The following is a 23,657-nucleotide window of genomic DNA, read 5'->3' as shown; positions in this document are numbered from 1 at the left end:
TAGCAACAAAAAAAATTGATTTACTATAGATGGATGGACTAACACTTCCTCACATACCAAATCCTTCAGATTCAATTGTTCAAATCATCACCTGAACCTATATATATATATATATATATTGTCATTAAACCTAACACATAAATATATATAGTCACACATCTAGTTCCCTTTGTCTTGAAAAGTTAGGGGTACTTCACAAACCACCATTTATTAATGTTGTAAGAGAACCATCCACTAGATCTCCCCTGGATTTAGCAAAAAAAGAACAACACTGGCGCCCTAAGTTTTCAATGTACATAAGTTGCTGAGGTAATATACAAATAGCAGCAGACATTTGCAGGTGAGTACACTTGCATTGATGGGATTTTCAGTTTCTGGCTCATAACTAGCCCGAGAGTTCATGAAGCAACAGCATTTCTCACTTCATTGAGCTTTCTCTCCCCTTTTCAGCCTGCATTTAAACTAACTGGTCTTGTTGTTAATTTGATCTTCTTACGTTGGATTGAACCGGAAGTGTATGTGTATAGCCATGGACAGGAACTATCTGCAGAAAAGTACCACTGTTAAAGACAAATGGGAGTGGAACAACGTGATCTTTGAAGGAGAACATTCAACTGGTATTTCATGGCCGAAAAGAAATTACACATGCAGCTTTTGCAAGAGAGAATTCAGCTCAGCTCAAGCACTAGGGGGACATATGAATGTTCACAGGAGAGATAGAGCCAGGCTAAAACAGCTACCTTCTTGGTTTTTTGAATATCCAAAACCTTCCATGTCTAACCCTAAACCTTTACCTTATCCCTCATCCAAGTTCTCACCATACCCTGATCACACTCATGATCATTCCTTGCTCTCTCCATTCCTCGCTTCTTTCTCTTCACCTTCTTACCCAGAAAAGAAATCCATAGTTGAATGTCCTCAGAGTATAAATTCAACAAGGAAGATAAGCGATATGAGAGCTGTGGTTGGTGTTGGAGAATTGAAGAAGAATTTCGTACAAGATGGTGATCAGCTTAAAGTTTCGAGGACAAGTGGGATTATTAGCTTGGACTTGGAAATGAGATGTGAAGATCCGAAGGAGGTTTTGGATTTGGAGCTTCGACTTGGCTGTTTTTAGTAAAAAAAATTGAGTACTGTCCATTAATATCCACTCTGAGTTCACACCAGTTGCTAGATCTTTGGTTCTGTCTCTAAGCAGCCTGATCAGCTTGCATCTGCCATGCATGATCTTTGCCGTCATCGTAATCTACCATACATTACTAATGCGCAATGCTGTTTATGTATGGCTTTAATATTCAGCTAAGTATGTTTTTAATTCTAAACTCATGATCATTAATTAGTTTGGGGAGGCGTTGTCCTTGTTAATTAGGTTAGCTGTAACATAGTCGAAGATGAAGTTGTTGAGATACATCTTTCATTGTTTACATATAATTCGTAATTAAGGAAGATGAAGAGGAATATTTTAGTTGAGTATTTCTCTTGCTAATTAACGCAAACTATTTCCCCCCGTAAGAGCTCATTTTTTCTCTCGTCTTAAGTACTCATTTTCCTGCTACGTGCCTTGCAGTTGAATTGTTGTTTTATTATTTTTTTTTAAATAATTTTTTATATATATTTTTATATGTTGGTATCAAAAATTAAATTTAAAAAATATATATATATTTTTAATACATTTATAAATTAAAAACACTTCAAAATATAACCTATACTACACTTTTAACCTCTAAACAAGTAATAATTAATGCTTTGAATTTTCCACGCAACAACCTTTTACAAAAATAATTTTAATTTACATCTTAACTCATTTTCCTGCTACGTGCCTTGCAGTTGAATTGTTGTCTCATTATTATTTTTTAATTAATTTTTTTTATATTTTTTATATGTTGATATCAAAAATTAAATTTAAAAAAAATATATATTTTTTAATACATTTAAAAATTAAAAACACTTCAAAATGTAACCTATACTACACTTTTAACCTCTTTAAACAAGTAATAATTAATGCTTTGAATTTTCCACGCAACAACCTTTTACAAAAATAATTTTAATTTGCTAGCAATATATATCTATTGCATGGTACTCGTGAAACTAGATGTGGCCTGACGAATCGACATGAAAACTCGGAGACCTGGATGGCTTGTTTTTTAAACTATGATATACAGTAACATCTTCAAACTGTAACTCGAAGTCTTGGATCAATTTATATGTCGGGCCACGTCTCTTAACTATATATATATATATAATTTATTTAAAAATATATTAAAAATATATTTTTTATTAAAAAAATGTTATTTTAAAAAAATAAAACGGGTTATAATTAAGAATTCCTATGCTGCAGCACTTGGGACCATTGCCTTGGTACAATGATTCAAGATTTTATATTGAGGTAGTGTCTCTTCAGAAATATTGTGTTTCCCAATATCTGACCCTTCGCACGTTCCCACCATTGTCTTTGCTGGGAACATGATGACATTTCCTTAACAAGACACGCAGAGTTCGCAGTGCATAGCCAAAGAAAATGACTTAGTTCCATCAATCTCCTTGTAAATAATAAAGTGGTGAGAGGGAAGGAGCGATCATTAAATTCAAAGGACGAAAAGGTATGAGCTTTGAAGTGTCAGGTAGATTACAGGGAAGGAAAATAAGAAAAGGGCAGGAAACAATGGACATGGTGGTGTCGAACAGAACCTGCCAAAGTGCATATTTTAGTGAAAGAGAGAAGAGAATTAATGGGATGGAGAGGAAGCTGTGATTCATCCTCACGCATCCGTGCTTTCTCCCCCTTTTCACCCACCACAAGTCTTTTATTCAACCTGCTCTTCATCTATCATAACATGGCACACTAATATTTAATGCTTAATGCTAATTGAGTTAATTAACAAAAAAAAATTAAAATTAAAAAGACAAAAGGCAAGAGACTTGGCCACGGCCAAGGCCGCTTACAAGGGTTTCTTGGATTAGTTGCCGTGTATCAAATTAAATATTTTTTAAATCAAGTTTTAAGCATATTATTTTTATATATTAATTTATACAAAAAAAAAGAGTTTATTTTATATAGTAGCCTTTTTTTTTAATCGATAGATTTCGGATATAGTTAATCGAGCCATACATGCACGACAAAGCATGATAAACAAGTCTGTTAAATGGTTGGATTTATGATATATATAAACGTTGATGTTTTTACCTAAAATTGCATAATATTCAATGCGGCTGTTAGGGAGAAAAAAAATTTAAAAAAAATTTCATGCCAAATAATTTTTGTTTGAAAATATATTAAAATAATATTTTTTCAGATTTTTTTATTTTAAATATCAACACATAAAAACATCAATTTTATATTTTCTTTAAATTAAATATATTTTTAAAATACATCCAAATACAATTTTACCAGCAAAAACGAAATTTATGCCTTGCAATTTATGTCTCGGCATCTTGTCCCCGTGATATGGGCCTGCTCCGCCCTAGCTCCCTCCACGAGTTCACAGTGGGTCTCGGGGCTCCTCTACCCAGCTCCGTTTTATATATTTCTTCAGAATTTTCTTGACGCAGCTTCCCTCACAAGCTCTCGCATCAACGTATGGTATTTCTCATTTTCTTTTTACGAGCCAAGAAAAGAAAATTAATGTCGTTTTGATTACTTCCATCAACAAGTCTAGCGGTACAATGAATTTGAGATTATTTTTTTTTAATAATGATGTGCTTCGTTCTTAAATAAAACTGATCCAAATATAAAATTTAACAGTAAGAAATAAATGAAAAATAAAAATAATATGTACACTACTATTTATATATTTGGTCTAGGGACTAGGACGGCTTCTTTTAATATTCAAGAAAAAGGAAAAAGAAAACAATCGATTGAACTTTATTTATAATCCAAATTCCAGATAACTTATCTATTTTTGAATAATAAAACTTCATTTTCCGATTCAAGAAGTTGACCAGAAAATGTGACCAATGACCAAGCCCGTTCAAATTGATTCTTCAATCAAATTGACCGTTTGAATGCTATGGGATTTGCATCTACGTGCTTGACCTAATGGTCAGTACATAGATTGGCCGACCAAGCCTGTGTTTCCAGCAATTTCAATTCATTAATGCTCTTGATTTCCTTTTTTATAATTATAATTCTTTTTGTGTAAGTACGTCCAGAGGTTGAATAATTAATAGGAAAAAAAAGTCAATATTGTGATTTTAATTTAGATAATTCATGTGGTTTGATACGTTAGAAAGACCCCTTCATCCATTTTAATATTTTTTTATTTTTTTGACTTTAAGGGCTGGTTCTAATTTTTTAAGAAATAATTAAAAAAAATTAAACTACTATCTTTTTTTATATGCATTAATTTGGATTATTAATTTCTTACAAGATTTTTCATTTACATTGAGTTTTTTTAGTTTTGAGAATCCAAAAAATGATAGAGTTTTTTTGTTAACTTTTTTATTTATTTATGTTGGTTTTGTTAATATTTGTTTTATGATTTTTTATATGTATTCATCAGATTTTTCCTGAAAGATTAATTTGAAAATCATGCATACAAAAAGTATATATATCTACTCTATCAAATTAATATGTTTCATATTTTTTCTTTCATTGGATATTATGAGACCATTTTTGATTTATAAAACCCACATAATTAATCACTATAATATTTTCTAATTAGTTTGTGATAGAAAGGAATTAAACAGTCTTTATTAGTTTTTGACATTTTAAAATAAAATAGAAATTTTTTCTAGTGTTAATAAAAAAAACTATATATTTTTAAAAAATTTAATTATTCTTTCTGGTAATTGTATAGAACCAATGTACGTATAAGAATTTAACACGTTTTTCTCCATATTTAAGAGATAAAATAAATAAATAAAAATTGATTGACTATAGATGGAAGGATTTGTGATACCTAACAGACCAAACTATGAAGACTCATCAATCGTCTAAATTAAAGTCACAGAGATGTCTTTCTCAAAAACCAATATCACAGAGGCCCCTGGTGTCACTAAACAAGAGGGAATGTGGAAGAAAATAGTGTTGAAAATTTAAAATCTATCCATATATATCAAATTGGCATTAGTTTATGATTGAAGATAGAACGATATCGATTCCAGCTAGTTTAGGATCCAGCCTTCGTTGTCCTTGCTATCATCATTGATTAGAGGAATAATAAGTTTTGAAATAATAGCCCCTCCATCCATCATTAGATTCCCACCGAATTCCTGTAATTTTCAAGTGAAAATGTCAAATTTTATGTGCTCAAGTCTCTTCTCGATCGAAACCAGCAGAGGAGGGGATAAAGGTTGCCTCTCTGAAGGCGTTTTTGAAGAATAACAGCATTAAAAACACTAGAATTCTCAGCCATCACTGGGCCTCACCAGGAACATTTATAAAGTTCCAAAGTTTTTATTCTCATGTTTACATCTAGCAATCAATAGAAGTAAAAGAAGGCTGATTTGGTAGAGAAATGAAGGTCGCGGCAGCACTCACGTAGTTGTCGTCCATGATACAGTCCACGTCTCTACTGCCCAAACTCTTCCTCTTGCATTTTTCTTGGCATAGACCATTGACTCAGTCAAGTTCAATGCCCTAAATTACACTCCCATTTCTCGTACCAATCTCATAGCCTGTAAAGAATTTCGAATGATTCGAGTGCTATGTCTGTTTCTGGTCTTTCGAACCACTACTTGCCTTTTTGTCGCCCGCATCAGGAAAAAAGGAAAATTAAATCTTCTATTAGATTTAAATAAATCTTCCTAATACATAGGTGCATGCCATGGTCTTCACTAGGAACCAAAAGGGTACGTTAATTGTTAAAAGAATCATCTCAATTAATTAAATAAAAATAATTTATTATTATTCTCTAACATTAATTAAATCATATATATTAACGTTTTTTCCTTCTGTGTGTGTATTTACGAAACATTACTGCATAAATTAAGTTGATGTAGAAAAAAAATTAAGTATAAGATATAATTCCCTGGCTGCCACTTGTGAATAAATATTTTTATACATCGAGACTGATGTAAGATGCAGTTTTATTTAATGATCTGACGTCCCTCCAATCTCAGTGCTGCCATTTTCCAAGCACACTATATTTACCTATACTCCAAAAAACAAATCGGCCTGCACATATATGAATGTGCATATATTACCAGCTTCAAATAAAATTGAATTTTGAGGGATTATTAGGAGAGCTTGGTTTAAAGTATAGATCAAATTAATTAATAGTTTTTTTCAATGTTAATATATAATTTTTTCCATATTATTTTTGTAATTGATATGTTATTAATTATTTCATTTTATAATTATGATCTTGTCATTAAATATAAAAGAATTTATATTCTAAATATAATTTATTAACCTTGAGGGGTGTAGCTCAATTGGTTAGACCCTAGGTTTGTTCCCTAAAGATCACGAGTTCGAGTCTCACAAAGCTCAGAGTCACCGGAAGCTTACATGGTCGTTAACTTTAGGATCCGTAGGATTATTAGTCGAGGTATTCGCAAGCTGGCCTGGACACCCACATTAATAAAAAAAATTAAAAAAAAATAATTTGTTAAATTGATGGTTTGAATAAACTTAATAATTTATAATAAACTCATGGTTGGTCCATGAACAATCTTATATGATGAACTAGAAATAAGTTCTTTCAAATATTCATTGATGGATATTGTGCTACTTAATTTAGGAAAGCCAAGATTATTTTTTTATTACCAAATTAGCTTCTCAAAAATGCTAAACGCTCTCTAACCTACCAAATTAAGCAGGTTAGGACCAAACCTTCAATTCTATGAAAAATATATAATTTTGAATCACCTGTGATGATATTTATGCAATGTTGACTGTGTGGTGACATAAAGGTGATGTGTTTTCCATTAGTTATGGCCTATACTTGAAGACAAAGTGTAAACTACAAGAACACACTGTTCCTAGGTCATCATATATTCATTAGGAAGTTTCCGACATCTTTCCCTTATGATATGTGAAATGCAACCTCAATTATAACATAGACTGGACGATTATATGCAAAAGACTATACATTCTGTGCCATTCTTGTTTTTGGCTAAACCTTCTGTGCCATACTTGCTCTCCCCCAAGTATTTTGATCAGACCAGGCAATATATACAAGTAACGGTTGACCACCATGGAATAAACACTAAAAACAATAAGATTGTTGAAATTAATTAGCAAATATAAGTAACGGTTTGCCCCTTTTAGTCAAACCATTTGATATATATATATATATATGGAAACAAGTGAGCATCAGAAAGCTCCTTCAATTTCGCTCGATAGAGCTAATTAATTAGCAATTCATAGTTTTGTCGACTTGACCTAATTAATTAATAAATTTGGCAGGCCCGTTAATTGTGAATTGCAGCTAGCTGATTTTTTGGCAAGAAGTGTATGATCCAATAGATACTTGAGGTGACTATGCAAGAGAACTTAATAATTGGTAATGTAACCTTGATCATGGAGTACTTTTAACCTTTTGCATGGATTTATATATGTTCTCAAAAGATACAGTTGTCGACCATAAAAAATCAAAAGAAATGTTTAAATTGTTTTCTTTAAATTTTTTTATTCAATAAAATGTTGATTTCATTCATAAAAAAGCAAAAAATACCAAAATAATAAAGCTTAATGGAAAATAGATGTGAAAATATATGTATAATATGCTATGGGATGCTATATTTCCATGTATAAAAATGAATTAGAGAGAAAGAAATGAGAAAATTAAGACCGCGTTAAGAAAGCCAACATAGACAAAAGCTACAGGAGGTGTCATAAGGAGACAAATAAGGAAGAATTATCCTTAAAAAAATGACTGTCTGTAAAAGATGGATCCACTAATTAACTACAGCCGGCTAACAGAAACCCTCTCCTAGCAAAAATCTAAGACTTCTCTCTCTCAAAATACCTTCTCCCTAGAACTCGTCACTTAGGTAATGTCTATGTCCTTTGTCTGTCTCTTGTCTCTCACCCTCTAAACCTTTACATCTCTATAATATACCAACATCTCCACCCAGTCTTCCTTGCTCACTAAGCATCATCCCACTATTTCAAGTGAGAATCTTGCAAGTTTTATCATGGAATCAAACCAACATGATGAAGACTCGAAGAGCTCAAGTGACGAAGAGGAAATTACCGACCGATCCGATCAAGATACGGGCACCGGCCGGTCCTATGAGTGTGTTTTTTGCAAGAGAGGATTCACTACAGCACAGGCTTTGGGAGGACATATGAATATTCATAGGAAAGATAGGGCCAAGTCAAGGCCTAGCTCAGTTCCTTCACTTTCAAGCAAAGTTGATGAGGATTATGCAAGTTTTCAAGGCTATCCTCCAATTCAAAGCTACCCACCTCACTACCCTACGCCTCATGAGGTACATATAAATTACCAAACGTTTTTTCCGGCATCGACAACATGGGGTATAGGATCCCCATATGCACAGCAACACAATGGTGATTTCTATGTGCAAAGTCCACATCATTTGTATCCATTCGGAGACGATTGGAGAAGGAGTCTAAGCCTGCAAACCGGTCCATCCCATGTGGATGATAATACCAAAGAAAAAATAGAAGACGGCATTGGAGCAGATGATGAATTGGATTTGGAGCTTAGACTTGGTCACGATCCATAATATTCTAATTAGGTATTTGAAACTTAATTACTTAATTATATAGCTGTATTTAATTTATTGTGCAGCTGTGGATTCTCCGATATTTTCATCGAGTGAGTACAAGAATTTTATGGTGTTTAATTAGTTTGCTTAAGTAATTAAGTACTATATTTTGGAATACATGTTTGTGGCAATTGATGTGCCGAGAAGACATGCATGGTAGAGCTAGGGAGAAGGAATAATTAAAGATTTTCTTCTCTTGGCCCCTCAAAAGGAAGGAAGGGGGGGATTACTATTTCACTCTATGATCATCAATTGCAGGCTACTGATGTTGAAGGTAGTTTTGTTGTAGCCTTCATCCAGTGTCTAATAACCCTAGATTCATTTAGGGTTCTGTAAGTTTTCTTTTCTTTACATGTGCTGTCAAATTATGATGTAATTCTACTTATTTAAACAGTACTTAATAAAGTTTTGCATTATTTCATATTTCAAGAAGCTTAATTCCTTATCATCCTACAACGAATTTCCATTAACTAGCTAGATGTCAGTGTTCATGCTAATTATTAAGAGAGAACATATATATACCAAGTTAAATTTGCTAGAAACCCTAATTGCTTCGTTAAAGTGGAAGGAATGCCTATATATATATATATATATATATGACCCACCAAATTAAGTGTCCTTTTAACATTCTTTATTCTTTCTCCCATAAATGATCATATATACAGTTTATCCTATCTACTTTATTGACTGCAAATGAGTTAGCAGTTACTAAAAAATGTTGTAGATATATTGTGAAGTTGATTTGAATCTTAGAAAACATAGAATGAAAGCTTAATGGATCATTACTGAAAATTAACTCGTTCTAGATTGGAAGTATCCGGTTTCAAATATCTCGAGGAAATTATATATATGGGGCTAGCTTAATTTAATAATAAGGTTTTTAATTAGTGAGCTTAAATATGCTTCTTCCCTTTCAAGGACTAGATACTGCCTGTATAATTGAATAAGCTATGTATTGTTCATATATGTTTAGATTCATGTGTGTGTGTGTGTGTGTGGAGTTATTTCACCTAGAGAGATGGGGCAAAGTTGGAAGCATACTTATGCATGAACTAGCTAGTTTCTTGAGTAGTTATTTTCTTATCTAAAATGATTGCTAGGACAAGTAATTGCCCTAAGATCCCAGTACTGTTCCCCCGTCTATCTATAGTTCACAGTGCTTATGCATCAACCTTATGGAATCTCACTATGATTATGAGCCAGTTCTCTTGAAGCTCTGATCTGGTCATCATATGATTTAATTCCAAGTCTTTTGCTCTCTGGATTGGTAAATATTGTCTTGCTATGTTTCAACTACTTTTTTTTCTTTGTTAAGGTGACTTTGTTGTGTTTCCATCCCCTTGTTGGTTTGTGTAAACTTTTTTTAAATTATTATTAAAAATTCTGATCTTATTTAGCAAGAAAGAGGAGTATACTTACTGCTTTGAACATCTTTGTCATGGTTGTTATTAGATTAAACAATGTGAATACACTTTAATGGTTATGATCCACTTGAAGCTGGTTCATTTCTATCTAGTACATTGATGACATGCGTGATAATTCTAAATTTCTATTTGCAAAAATTGTGTTTATTCAAGGAAATCTAGATATAAATTTCAATATAGTTTGCTTCATTATGATGCATTTATATATTGGATGCATGTGTAAGTGATAAATATATATCTAGCGATGAAAAAAATACAAAAATTAAGGTTTTTTTAAATATAATAAGGATCTATAATTTATTAATTTAAGTTTTTAAATTGAAAATGATCAATTTAAATCCTTATCGTGAACAAGTCGAATAAAAATATAGAAGTCCATGCTTCTCCTCAAATACATAGAACTCTTTAACAAACTAACATCAAAGTTGATGGTTCAACTTAGGACAAGTGACAATTATAGTTAGGTTTCCATGTCTTTATTTGCTTCCTCCATAGTTGAGCTAAACTCCAATGTCTATATATCACACTTGAATTGCTAAATACTTTTGCTAAAAGGAGATATTATTAGGCAATATACAAGTCATGATAAATATCTTCTATTACAAAAACAAAAAAAAAAGTGTTTATACATATGTATCATTAATTTATGTATAATTTATTTTATACATAAAATAAACATATATATAAGCCATTAATTTATGTTTTTTAAGTTAAAAGTAATATGTATCATTGTATGGAAGTTATCATACATGCAATTCAATACAAACACAAACACTTAGTGTATCTCCTCAAATATATAGAAAGCTTCCTAACACACACACACACACCTAATTTCTTAGCAAGGCAAAAAGATAAGACAATTGGTGTGAGCCCCTCACCACCACACATATATTATACTATATTTTAAAAGACATTGAAAAAATATTGTATATTTATTGTAGATATAGACTCATTGCATTGTAGACATAGAGTGTTTATACTGTAAATGATACTGTAGCGCTATATATGGGGGCGTTGTCTTTGATATTTTTTAGTCAAAAAATATTATTGTGGGGCGTTTTTTTTTTTATGTGTCAAAAGCTATTGGGTCTGGTTGGGCAGTCAAACTCAAATCGCTTCCAATAGGTGCTGGGTCTAACTTGGCAGCCAGACCCACTGCTGTTCAAATTTATTTTTTTGCCTTTTTAGATTTTTTTTTCTTCTCTTATTTAATTTTTTTTTCATACGGTAAAGAGAAAATAAATTGGTGGGACCTTTTTATATTGTACAAAAGTTGGGTGATGATAATTTTTTTTCATTTGAGATTGGGTTGGTTGAATTTTTTTTCTCTTAGCGTTGGATCCTGTTGCCACCAAGACCCAATAGAGTCGGGTCTTACTACTCAACATGATCCAATAGCGTTGGGTTGCCGCTAGATCCAAGACACTTAATGTATTCTCTATACTCTTCATTTTTAAAAAAAAAATTTAAAAAAATTGTTATTGACCCGCTGCGGAGTGCGGGCCAATATGCTAGTGTGTATGTGCGCGCGTATAATAGCAAGGTCGGAAAGGGTAGTGTAAATATTAGAGAATAATATAAATCATATCTTGAGACTTCACCTAATAGTTTAAACTATTGGGTTGAGATGGTTCTTTGACATGGTATTAAAGTTTTGATGACCAAGCGGTCACGAGTTCGAATCTGATCGTCCCTATTTATTTGATAAAATTAAGCACAAAGTAGTGTGGGTCTATGCAAGTTTCAAGCTCAAAGAGTTTTCATTTGAGGAGATATGTTAGAAAATAATATAAATTATATTTTAGAATCTCACCTAATAACTAAAGTTATTAGATTGAAATAATACAGTAATTCTCTTACTATAATTTTTGTTTTCTTAGAATGTACTCTAGGATATATATATATATATATATATATATATATATATATATATATATATATATATATATATATTATTACTTAATGTCCTCTCTAACTTTGTAGCTACTAAAATTTTGTTTGCAATTGGTTTTTGTTTGACACATGCATGGTTGTATGTGAGTTTCATTCTTCCCGATGAAGATGGAGTTCCTTTATGAGCAATTAAATCACAAATTCTCAATCTAAATGCATAACACAGAAGTCACCAAATTACACCCAGATGAGGTCTAGAATATATATATATATATGTGTGTGTGTGTGTGTGTGTGTGTGTGTGTCTTTTTGTTTGGACCTAGCTATACCAAATTAATTTTGGAATTATGTTCTCATGTGATATTTAAATCATGAAATAAACAAAGAAACAAAAAAAAAAAAACCACTGGCATACGTGATATAAGATCATGATAGGAACTGATCATTCCTGTCTTTTGCTAGCTAGAGTAAGTAATCAGTCTCAAATTAACATACCCATCTTATCCCCAGCTGGAATAGAATTGCTAAAAAAAGATATATATATATATATATATATATATATAGTAATCAAATATGTAAGAATTAAGCTATAATGGTAACGATCGACCTCATCTCATTTATAGCAAGTGCAGGTATTTTTGAAAGTGGATAAATACATGTTGTCAATTCAGTTGTTCTTTTATATATATATATTATGTTTTTTTCTATTTTTTTATCTTACTTGTAATATAACCATTTTTTTTTTTAAATAGTCATTCAACTTTTCAGGAATTATCTTCTAAATCTATTTTTTAATTAATACGCTTCGTTATTATATATTAAGATTTCAGTTTCATTCTCTTTAATTTCTCCTTTTAACCTTAGTACATTAAGGACACATGTTTTTTTTAAAAAAAATCTAAAACAATGTTATTTTGATTAAAAAAAATCTAATTTATACTAGTTTTAGAACAACAAAGTTATCGAGATAAACTTGTGCTGGCATGTGTTTTTTCTTGAGCAAAAATTACTGTCACCAAGAAATGTAGGTAAAATCGTTGTATTTTTTCCCAAGGGGTCAGTCCAAAATGATTGAATTTCGAACCTATAAAGGTATTATCAAAAAAAGATGTATGAGATATATATACATATAAACGGAAAAGATTTCATCAAAACGCACCAGTGGTCTAGTGGTAGAATAGTACCCTGCCACGGTACAGACCCGGGTTCGATTCCCGGCTGGTGCATTCTAATTTTGAGGTTTTCCCGTTGTCTTTTTATGACTTCATCCCCCGTAGCCATGCCTAAGCTGATTTTTTATGACATTGAATTAAATAAATGATGGGTCGTTTTTCATTTTCCAACCACTGAAGACGTAAGATGATGGTGATGTATGATGATGAAGACTGGAGTACCAATTGAGTATATCTCTATAAACTAGGCGGTAATCGTTGCGGAGTAGTTGGGAGTTATTGCTTGAAATACGTCCACCTGGTTTTATAACACAAGGAAAGACAAAATCTTCTCGTTTCTTTTACCTCCAGCACTCATATCTTGTTGATTATGACATTGTCATGAATTTCCACAAAAACGCCGTGGGACAACGACCAGGCTCCAAATTACACACCTCACAATTCCAACTAACATTTTAATTGCTCTTTGGAGGGATGCAGCTGCTTTTCATGCTGCTAGTGAGTCATGATTTTGCCGGCTTCAACGAAAGCTTCTGGTTGGCCTAAACAATGCCCAGGCTAAAAGGGCGACAGCAGGGTATGGGAGTCCAGAAAGTAGTAATCAGGTGGAAAAGCTGCTTTTAGCAAAGCCAAGACAAGTCCGATGAAGCTTTGCATGAACTTTGCGGCCTGATATTTACCTCAAAAGATTAAGCAACTGGCTGATATAACGCAACGGAAAACAAAAACAAGGGGTGCGGTGCGAGGACTTTACATCCATTCCATGCTTTCAACACAGTTTTAAGAAATGGAACAATCTTTACACAAAGCATGCCTGGGAGAGTATATCACATACAGGGACATTGGTTACAGTGAGCATGTAAAATGGGGTGTTCCCAGTTCTAACACAAGGCCAGCAGCTGTATCAAATCCATCGTAGCAATATTACCTAGTGAGATAGTATATAATTAGGAATATGACCACAAATGACGCCACGAGTGTAAGCATTCTACGGCTTGATTTGGTTTCAAATACCTAAGTAAAACAACTAACCATCAGTCACACGGCCATTAAATGAAAGGTGTTTGGCAAGAAAACATGTGTAAGAAAGAAACCCAAAAGAGTTGAATCTGCAATTACTATGAGAAGCAAAAGAAGGAAATCAAGTTATCTACATACCATCTTAAAGCGATCCATGGTTCCTGACAGCACTCCCCTGGAAGAATCCATATCATTGCCCTAAATGCGAACAATATCAGATTATTTTACCAGCAAAAACAAAACAAGAAAAGTAAGCTCGTGCTGCAGCATACATACCATTCTGTCTAGCATAAGATTATGGCTGTCCACCTCTTCGTTTATATCTCCTGACAGCTGCATGATTAACTTATATTAACATGTGTTGGGATATTTTACTAAAGCAAGAAGTGTAATTCATGTGCATATGAATTTATATGAATTCTACCAGCAGGACACTATTTCCAGCTTTAATTTTAATTCCAGATACTGGGTAAGCTTTCAACAGCTAGCAATTTGAAATTTGAACTGAATAAAAAGCTCATCACATAGGTATGGCATGCTAACATGAAATTTAGAGATCATAAACTGCTCTTCCTCAGACACAGGATGATTTCCAAGAAAGGCTAGTTACTGAATTCAGGTTGTTGAGAAACCCGAGAAAACAAGACTTTAGGAATATTATGAGAAGCTTTGCAGCTACAACAGCTGGTAAGGCAAACCTTTCACTTATTTTCCCTCTCATGTTTTTAGGTCTCAACAATGAAATGGCAGCATAAAGTAGCCTACTAACAACACTACAATACTCTCATCATTTGCATTCAGATTGCTGAAATCCAGGAAAACACGAATTAGGAACATTCAAAGAAGCCTTGCAACCACAAAGACTAATGTTTCCGGGTCTCAACATCCAGAAAGCAGCATAAACTAGCCAGATAACGATACTACCATGCCCTTATCAATTGATTGACAGCCTACTTTGCTAGCTGGGAAACTCACTCTCTTCAGCAGACTGACTCTATCCTCCAACCCTTCCAAAGCTCTTTCATTATCTTGCTCATCAATCTCATGGGAGGAGTATGAGGATGAAGCTCTGATGCCACCCTCCTCAATGCCATCAAAAAGAGCAGCCCTATTGTTACGAACATCCCTGCGCAGAAAAGGATTCTAGTAAGATGCCAAAAATCAAGTTGATGCCGCAAAGGCACAAACAGTACACATTAACTAAATAAATATGGGCAGCCTCCACTAATATTAGGAGTAACTCAAGTAAACTAGGAGGGTAGTTGATAGATCAAGTTAAGTTTCAGTCTCCATAATCATTTTTCGAAGAAATTGTATCATGCTTAACTAATAACAAGTGTCTTCACTTATACCAGAACCACCAGAAATGCATAGCTTTTTCATGATTGACGAGGATATTAGAACAATGACTTGTGTCACAATGCAAAATCAAAAGGAGAACTTATGGTAAGCAAAAGGGTGGAACAAAAACTTAATAAATACAATAGCAGTGTATATCTTATCATGTTTTCATGAGTGTGTTGGATAGGGCACACAATGTAAAGCATGTTACAGAATGATTTTATATCAGCACACTCACTTTATTGAAATTCATGTTGTGGAAAACCATCTCACACCAAGACATATTCTCCATGGCATAAGTTTGATCAGAGTTCAATCCAGGAAGGCTTTCATCACTACCACAAACAAAGTCGATGCATTATCTAGAACCAAACCTTTTAATGTATTAGACAACACTGGAGAGCTTTTTGTAACAGCACGCCTAGTGGCATTAGGTAAGTGCAGGAATAAATTAGTTTTGTTAAGCAAACCTGAAAGAACAAAAGTGGACAGTGTCTTGCTACCAATGATGAGGGTAACCTTAGAGAGACAGAGAGTGGTAAAATTTATGATCCCAAGTGACCAGAGTTAGTGATAACATACCATATTTAAAGGACTTTCTATCCTAGGCCAAAACTCTTAAACAAGTGAAGCATCTATGTTACATCCTAGCTATCAGACAATAAGAAACCAGAAAAAAAAACCTAAAAAACCAGTTACATCTTCAAGAATTTATCAGACAGAGTTTTACAGCTGATGGCATCACACAAAAAAAATGACTCCTGGAAAATTGCCACTGGCCTCGTGCTAGATCAGATACTATGGTGCATATTCAAAGTGATGTTTGAGGTGTAATTTTTCCTTATTCTAACAATCAGAAGAGTGTTTTATGGCAGCTAAGCTCTTCCAGTGATTTTACTGGGAAAATCTTTATGGGATCACATCAGGGACATGCAAGTAAGAGTAGAGTAGTACAAGCTAGTATGGGGCAGTTTGCACATACCAATGCATAGATGCATCGCATGTTTAACCATTCTGAACAGACTCACCACCAAAGCTAAACAGATTAGAGCAGGAAGGACTGATATAAATAAATGTCTGCGATATGTGTCATCGAAGTCCAGGAGACAGAGATCACTTGTTTTCCTCATTACAGACTTGCTGCTGGTACAAGAATTAAATATGACTCGGCACAATGTATGAGCCACTTTGACAAGCTCAAGAAGGAAAAGGTTCGTTTAAATTGAAAAAAACATGCGCCGCTACTCCGCAAACAAAAGCCTAGAGCCTCCCTCGATCACTCATCCATACCGTTCAATTGCATCAATTTGAGAGGAAAAGGGGGGGGAATAGAGTAGGAATAGCTAACTAACTAACCTCCGCGAATTCATGGCTAGAAGATCACAGAACGTGTACCTTCTCTTGTAGCAACAATCTTACTCAGCTTTTGAAAATGCTGCAGCCAGAGAAAAAATATTAGATCTAACTGTGATGGTTACAGATTATAAGTTAGAGTTGCTGTTGAGATTCATAGAGTTGGAAGAGATTGATGATCAATGAAAGCGAGAGAGAATCAAGATCTTATAATGAAGGAATAGCACAGAAAGTAAGAGATGGTGAAGAGGGAGAGAACTACACGAAACGTTACCTTTTGGAGGGAAACAGGAATTTACGCTGCGGCAGGTAGTGGATGGGGAAGGAAGAGGGGGGCAGTATCTTGGGATTTATATATTTTATAGGGCAAAGAAGGATTGAATGGTCAAAACGGTGAAAAATTGTGGGAGGGGTCCCGCAGGTTTGCCTACGAGGGTAAAAAATGTGCACGTGGGAGGGTAAAGACCGTGTGATGCTGATGGAGGGAAGGCAGAGCAGATTGATGGTTGAGAGTTGAGACCTGCGATGAGTTTTTACTATCCTCCAAAAGGGAAAAAAATACTTTTCCCTGTTTATTACTATCCTCCAAAAGGGAAAAAATTGCAAGAGAGGGCCTAGATTCAGTAAAACTACGGGCTTTTCCCTGATTACAAAAGTCCAGGAAACACAAGGACATGGTATAAATCAGGCTCAGGCCGAATTAAAAAAAAAAAGGAGTGTGAAAAAAATCCCCAGATATTTCCAGTGTGTTTTTCATATGGGATTTTTCATTTATTATGATACTTTTTTAATATATTAAGATAATGATAATATTTTTTTTAATAAAAAAATAGTGAAAGAGTGGCATGTTAGATTGACACTCGTCAAAACTAGAAAGCAAATTGCGACTCATATCATGAAAACCATATAAATTCATACAAACCAAATTAAAAAATATATATATTTTTTAATTTTCAATCAGCTTGATATCGAAAGATAAAATTAAAAAAATATCAATTAACAAAAAGGATATAAAAAAACAAAGTCAACCCGGGTTAACTTATTAAATTAATATGAAATGCAGTTATTAATCAACCTATTGTTGAATGATGAAAATTAAAAAAACAACAACTTGAGTCAACCCATGATAACCTGTTAAACTTGTAACTCATGTCATGACACCAGGATAACTATGTAGAAAGCAAGATGAATAGAAATTACGAAACTTAATTCCAAATCAACACAATGTTGAGAAATAAAATTAAAAAAAAATATTATACAGAACAATGACTAAATATGACATCCAAAAACAAATGAGAGCTCACTTTGCTCTATGGAGAGAGCCAAATGTGAAAGCTTGGAAGAGGAAAGATGGCGGAGGGAAGAAAAGAAGAATGGGACGTCGGAGCCAAACCACAACACCTCCATCACCACACACCACCTCGAAAATAAGATATCACCGAGACAATTCAAACGACACAAATAAAGGATGTTTGCGTAGTTTGGTGATCGCCACGTGCGCGCATCCAAGTGCAATAACCTTTCTTGCCTATTGATATGCTTGTTATATAAGCCACTTGTTCCTTTTTCGTTCATTTCAGTTCTTGAATATCTATTTCATTTTCAAATTTGATTCATGAAGCTTTAATTATTTTAAATCAATGAAATCTAATTTTATTTTACCTTGTCGAGCATTAATCTAGCGTCAAAAGTTTTCCTCGACACTAAGAGAACCCCGTACAAAACCAATTGAAGCAAACCAAGCAATCCAATCCCTGAACCTTCAAATGTTCTAGATCAATGAAGTCTAGTATTGTTTTATCAAAATGAGCATCAACTGGACACCAAAAATTTTCCTCAACAACCTTGCATGAAGCCAGTTAAAGCAAACCATCAAGTTTGATTCTAAATTAACCCAACTTGAAAAGATAAAATAAAAAATAAAAAAATTTAAGTGAAATAAAAAAACTCATGGCACTTTTACAATCTTTTTTTTTATTTGATCTAATGTGAAACCAAAGTTTTTTAAGGTCCATTTGTTTCACGTAAAATATTTTATATGAAAATATTTTTCAAGTTTTTGCATTTCCGTTTCCTAAAAAATATTTTCTTATGTTCGTTTCTTATAAAATATTTTACAGGAAAATAAGTCAATATAAAATATTTTACAGTTGATTTTCAAATTTGCTGGGAAATATTTTCAGCTCATAAAGTTTCGTAAAATATTTTATGAATAGTAATCCACTCACAATATTATCCAACTATTTTAATTGTCACCATCACCATCTCTTTCACCATCATCGTCATATCATTACTATCCCTCACCTTCATTATCACCATCATTACTACCACCTCTTCCACCACTATCGTCACCCCACCACCACGATAACCTCCACCTTTCTTTTTATCATTACCGTCATGTTACCACCACCATCATCACTATTATCTCACCACGACCACTTCTTTCATCATTATTATCATTATCTCAACACAACACCGATAAAAAAAAATTATATATAAAATATTTTTCAAACCAAACATTAAAATATTATATACATACATACATATATATATATATATATATAATATTTTACATGTTTTTAACTCAAAAAACTTAAATTCTTTATATTTATTAATAATTTAATACAAAGGCGAGGGAAAAAAATCAGTGCATCGTACTCTTTACAAGTAGCTTGCAAAAGCGGCAGCAGCAGATTCTTACAATTCCGTGGGTGTCGTGGTGGTGCCACTGCAACAAAAACAACTCCAGAGCAGCCTTGCCTTTTTAGCACCATCACAACCACTGCAATCTCATGGGTTCCTTGGACACAACCACCCCAACAGGATCCCGGTCCAACATGGAGCAATTTCTTTGTGAACGGTTGGTCGACCAGACCCAGCCTATCCACGAGCGCTTTAGAGCTCTCTTCTCTCTCCGTAACCTCAAAGGCCCTGGACCCCGCAACGCCCTCATTCACGGTTCCTCTCTCTTTCTCTTGCTTGTCATTAACTTTACTTTTGTTTCGGTTTCTTAGCCAGAGAAAGGTGTCCTATGAATCGCTTGATGGATTGGGCTTTCTGAATCAAATTTTAATTCTTTTTATTTTTTTTGCTGACTTATCTTAGAAAAGAAATTATGATTACGGAATTTGAGTTTTTGGAGCATGTATTGTTCAGCAATCGCTCGTCGAAAGAAAGTAACTGTCTTTGATTTTTTTTTTAAGTTGAATTTCTTCTCTATGGATAAGTTGGTTAGATACATTATGGGCAAGAAGAGTTTGATAGCTTTTACTTGCTGCTATGCTGAAAAATCTTTGGAGAATATAAGTTTTGATTTTTAAGTTAAATTTGTAAATTAAGCAGTTGTTTTTCTATCTAAATGAAGTTTATTTTGTTTTGGAGAATAAAAGTTCTGATTTTTAAGTTTAAATTGTAAATTAAGTAATTGTTTTCTTTCTTCTTTTTTTTCCTCCTTACCTCTTCAGCAACAAGGGATTCTTCAAGTTTGCTGGCCCACGAGGCTGCCTTTGCGTTGGGTCAAATGCAAGATGCTGAAGCTATCCCTGCTCTGGAAGCAGCTCTAAATGATCTTTCTTTGCATCCTATTGTCCGCCATGAGGTGCGTTCACATCAAGTTATAGTATTTTTTTTCTTGGTAATATTGTTGACGGTACTAATTGTTTCCATATTGTTTATGCTGTTATATTTCAGGCTTCTGAAGCTCTTGGTGCAATTGGCTTAGAGAGTAATGTTCCTTTTTTGAAGAATAGTTTGACTAATGATCCGGCTCAGGAGGTTAGGGAAACTTGTGAACTGGCTCTCAAGCGAATTGAGGAAATGAATTCTACAAGCAATGTTGATGGATCATCAGTAGCAGAAAAATCACCCTTTATGTCTGTTGACCCAGCTGCACCAGCTTCGTTTTGCTCTTCTGTTGATGAGCTGAGGTATTTTGTCTAAGGACTTGATATTTTTTTCCCCTTACATACTAGATTTTGTTAGGTTGTTGACTGAACTCAATTAACTTTTAAGGGGAGTTCTTCTGGATGAAAAAAGAAGCATGTATGAGCGCTACGGTGCTCTTTTTGCACTTCGGAATCATGGTGGGGATGAAGCTGTTTCTGCTATAGTTGATTCTTTGGCTGCAAGTAGTGCATTGCTCAAGCATGAGGTTTGTTGAGCTTCCTTGAACCTAGTTATGTTTATGCTAATTGTGGTTTGTCCTACATTGTCTTTTCAAGTGGACAGTGTACATAATCATGTAGATATTCTAGTGGAAATTTCAGCTTTTCTGATATTTGGTTGGTGTTCTGCATTGGTAAATAGAGATAGCGTCTAGTGAAAAGCACCTCAGTTCTTCCTTTCTGAGTTTATTTGGAACTACAATGTCTCTTTAGCTTCAATTTGATTTTTTTATTGCAAAACGCTGTTTCATGTTTTCTGAATACCTTTTCTGTAATTTTTCAGGTTGCTTATGTTTTGGGCCAATTGCAAAACAAAGTTGCTTCCGCTGCGCTTTGTAGAATACTTAGAGATGCAAATGAACATCCAATGGTCAGACATGAGGCTGCCGAAGCTCTTGGTTCCATTGCAGGTACATCATCTGATCTTCCCTTTGTTGTGTTCCTGTGATTTTTCTTATTATGATCACGATCCTAATCCACCAAAAAAGGATGAAAAATTCTTCTAGTTGAAAATCTCTGAAATGGTTGTAGATGGTATAAAAAAAGGCATGGAATAACGTTTTTGTTGGATAAGTTAATGATGCTCTGATATAACATCCTTGTAGTGATCAACATCTAAGTATTGCTTGAGGTTTGAAGAGAGATGGGAGAATCTTGTGATGCTTCTCACAAAAGCAACTCCTCGCAATTACATGCGGGTGATGATTGCTGCTCATTTTACATAAACATGAAATTGCACACAACATAGATTTTTTACTATAAAAGAGAAGGAAAAAAAGGCACCTGTGTTCTTATTTGTGAAATATGTGAAGATTCTATGCTTCTCTTGCTAATTCCCTTTCTTAACTGTCCTGGTCTGGGCAGTGTTTCCTGTAGCAGTTAAATCCGGTCCTTTTTCTGTCTCAATGTACTGAATCATCATCGCACCTCTTTTTCCTGCATGTTTGCGTGCCAAATGACCTTCTAACCTTGACTAGTAGACTATATTCAGTCTGGCTACTCTAATAGGTATTGTTTTTTACTCTCATAGATGAGCAAAGTGTTGCACTTCTTGAGGAATTTTCAAAGGATCATGAGCCTCTGGTTGCGCAAAGCTGTGAAGTTGCTCTGAGCATGCTAGAATTTGAAAGATCAGGAAAATCATTTGAGGTATGCATTTGAACAATAAACATTAGAAATACATTATATTTACTGTTAACATATTTTCAGGAGAAGTGACTGGTACTCTCATCTTTGCAGTACCTCTTCATGCAAGACCCTCTCGTACAAGCTTAAATTAACTGCACCTCTTCATGCAAACTCCACCACTTATACACGGTACAAGTTTTGTTTTTTATCTAGTCAATGGATTCCGTCTGCGAGGCAGTCTTTTTGGGATCGTAAGTTGGGAAGAGTGTCATGGATCATACAGAGACTCGTCCTCTTCAGGGTCATGGCCTTGCTGATTTATTTATATAGGGATTATATAATATATTGATGCGTGGGAATATGATTTGTTCAAGTTTGTAACAAAATAAAGATTGCTTATTTTAGTCCTTTTATGTACAAGCGGGAGACATCTCCATCTTGCAACCTCATGTGCTTTCTTTTATGTATGATAATGTAAGAGAAAACACTATCTTGAGAAGGGCTGTCGTGCTATAGCCATTCGATTTTAACCAGCTAATGCTATTCACTTCATGCAAAATTACCAAGTAACCAAAATTTAATTTAACCTGAAATCTTCTCATATAGGCAAGTTCAGATTGTTTTTTCCCCCGAAGAAAGCATGCTTTATTTATGAGTGATGCACGCCGAATGCTGATAGCCTATAAATGTCAAAACCCAATATGATATTTGCTGCAAATTATCACATTATCAAGTCATGGTTGGTAACTTGATGTTTTTCAAGTTACCCGAGGAAAGAATAAGAAAATCGGAGCCAAAAAAGGAATGGTAAAATGTGCACAACTAAACGTGAAAGAAGAAGAGCAAGAGCAACTCATTCTTGCCTTAGCTTGATCAGGAGCAAGAAAATAAGATCTCCAAGCTGTCGTTACCTGATGAAGCTAAAACAGGGTTGACTCTCTCTCTCTCTCCCCCCCCCCCCCCCCCCTGTTTTTTTCTCTTTCTTTTTTGTTGTGATGTCTGTGCATGCACTCGTGGATTCATAGATGCAGATCTACGTTTGAGTTTTCACAAGCATTTAGATTACATCTACCTAGCTACTCTTCTGCAAGGCTGATGATTGATCACTTTGTGTTAGTACAGTTTGGAAAAGGGATTCACTTTGCTGACCTTGTCAATAAGGGTGCTCAGTATTGTTATACTGTTGAGGAAAACCCTGTGGGGACAATGCTTCTTAGTGAAGTTGCCTTGGGGAGGTCCATGAGCTGAAGAAGACAATGGTAAGTACACGTACCATGATGGACATGTGTTTATGTAAAGCACTCGGTGCAAGCTTTTCCTAGACCTTGTGCAAGGTTTGAATTGGCAACTTTGTGTGCACCAGTGGACATGTCAAAGAAAGCCCGTTATCTAGCTATGGGCATTTTAGAATGTGTTTGTTTTCATTGTTAAAGTTGAGGTTGATGTTTAAATATAGCTCCAGCTTCTTAGCATAATTTGGTATTGCG

General features: G+C 34.1%; 4 protein-coding genes and 1 non-coding gene across 7 annotated transcripts; 4 read left to right on the top strand and 1 right to left on the bottom strand.

Annotated features, from left to right (window-relative positions):
* The first annotated feature begins 154 nt into the window (after nt 1-154).
* Nucleotides 155-1,462, top strand: LOC18096134 (transcriptional regulator SUPERMAN). The gene has a single exon (XM_006386174.3). It carries the CDS (start codon nt 518-520, stop codon nt 1,115-1,117), a length of 600 nt encoding a protein of 199 aa, XP_006386236.2. The 5' UTR covers nt 155-517; the 3' UTR covers nt 1,118-1,462.
* Nucleotides 1,463-7,839: 6,377 nt separating this feature from the next.
* On the top strand, nt 7,840-9,097 carry LOC7479983 (protein LATE FLOWERING). Its single transcript, XM_002302024.4, has one exon. It carries the CDS (start codon nt 8,080-8,082, stop codon nt 8,632-8,634), a length of 555 nt encoding a protein of 184 aa, XP_002302060.1. The 5' UTR covers nt 7,840-8,079; the 3' UTR covers nt 8,635-9,097.
* A 4,051-nt stretch (nt 9,098-13,148) lies between these two features.
* Nucleotides 13,149-13,219, top strand: TRNAG-GCC (transfer RNA glycine (anticodon GCC)). Its single transcript has one exon. It is a non-coding gene; the product is annotated as a tRNA-Gly (tRNA).
* An 83-nt stretch (nt 13,220-13,302) lies between these two features.
* On the bottom strand, nt 13,303-17,277 carry LOC7471984 (bet1-like SNARE 1-1). Of its 3 annotated transcripts, none has more exons than XM_024594961.2 (6): nt 17,154-17,277; nt 16,883-16,961; nt 15,161-15,311; nt 14,462-14,518; nt 14,324-14,383; nt 13,303-14,093 (listed from the first exon to the last, which is right to left on the bottom strand). In XM_024594961.2, exons 2-6 carry the CDS (start codon nt 16,894-16,896, stop codon nt 14,070-14,072), a joined length of 306 nt encoding a protein of 101 aa, XP_024450729.1. In that variant the 5' UTR covers nt 16,897-16,961; nt 17,154-17,277; the 3' UTR covers nt 13,303-14,069. The 3 variants fall into 3 exon arrangements, with proteins under 3 accessions (XP_024450729.1, XP_002300787.1, XP_024450727.1); XM_002300751.3 differs by having other exon boundaries at nt 13,303-14,179; nt 17,154-17,272; XM_024594959.2 differs by lacking the exons at nt 16,883-16,961; nt 17,154-17,277 and adding an exon at nt 16,509-16,865 and having other exon boundaries at nt 13,303-14,179.
* A 2,242-nt stretch (nt 17,278-19,519) lies between these two features.
* Nucleotides 19,520-22,703, top strand: LOC7471983 (deoxyhypusine hydroxylase). The gene is made up of 7 exons (XM_002302023.4): nt 19,520-19,837; nt 20,344-20,477; nt 20,570-20,805; nt 20,891-21,029; nt 21,326-21,452; nt 22,073-22,191; nt 22,282-22,703. Exons 1-7 carry the CDS (start codon nt 19,672-19,674, stop codon nt 22,315-22,317), a joined length of 957 nt encoding a protein of 318 aa, XP_002302059.2. The 5' UTR covers nt 19,520-19,671; the 3' UTR covers nt 22,318-22,703.
* The last annotated feature ends 954 nt before the right edge of the window (nt 22,704-23,657 follow it).

The sequence above is a fragment of the Populus trichocarpa genome, chromosome 2 (genome assembly GCF_000002775.5).
Source record: "Populus trichocarpa isolate Nisqually-1 chromosome 2, P.trichocarpa_v4.1, whole genome shotgun sequence".
In the NCBI taxonomy this organism is placed as follows: domain Eukaryota; kingdom Viridiplantae; phylum Streptophyta; class Magnoliopsida; order Malpighiales; family Salicaceae; genus Populus; species Populus trichocarpa.
This window is presented reverse-complemented; position numbering and strand designations above follow the sequence as displayed.

Coding starts and splice junctions, on each gene's coding strand:
- LOC18096134 (XM_006386174.3), top strand. CDS start 518: ATGTGTATAGCCATGGACAGGAACTATCTGCAGAAAAGTACCACTGTT.
- LOC7479983 (XM_002302024.4), top strand. CDS start 8,080: ATGGAATCAAACCAACATGATGAAGACTCGAAGAGCTCAAGTGACGAA.
- LOC7471984 (XM_002300751.3), bottom strand. Junction 14,519..15,160: donor GAGTCAGTCTGCTGAAGAGA/GTGAGTTTCCCA, acceptor TTAATCATGCAG/CTGTCAGGAGATATAAACGA. Junction 14,384..14,461: donor ATCTTATGCTAGACAGAATG/GTATGTATGCTG, acceptor GTTCGCATTTAG/GGCAATGATATGGATTCTTC.
- LOC7471983 (XM_002302023.4), top strand. CDS start 19,672: ATGGGTTCCTTGGACACAACCACCCCAACAGGATCCCGGTCCAACATG. Junction 21,030..21,325: donor GTGCATTGCTCAAGCATGAG/GTTTGTTGAGCT, acceptor GTAATTTTTCAG/GTTGCTTATGTTTTGGGCCA. Junction 22,192..22,281: donor GATCAGGAAAATCATTTGAG/GTATGCATTTGA, acceptor TCATCTTTGCAG/TACCTCTTCATGCAAGACCC.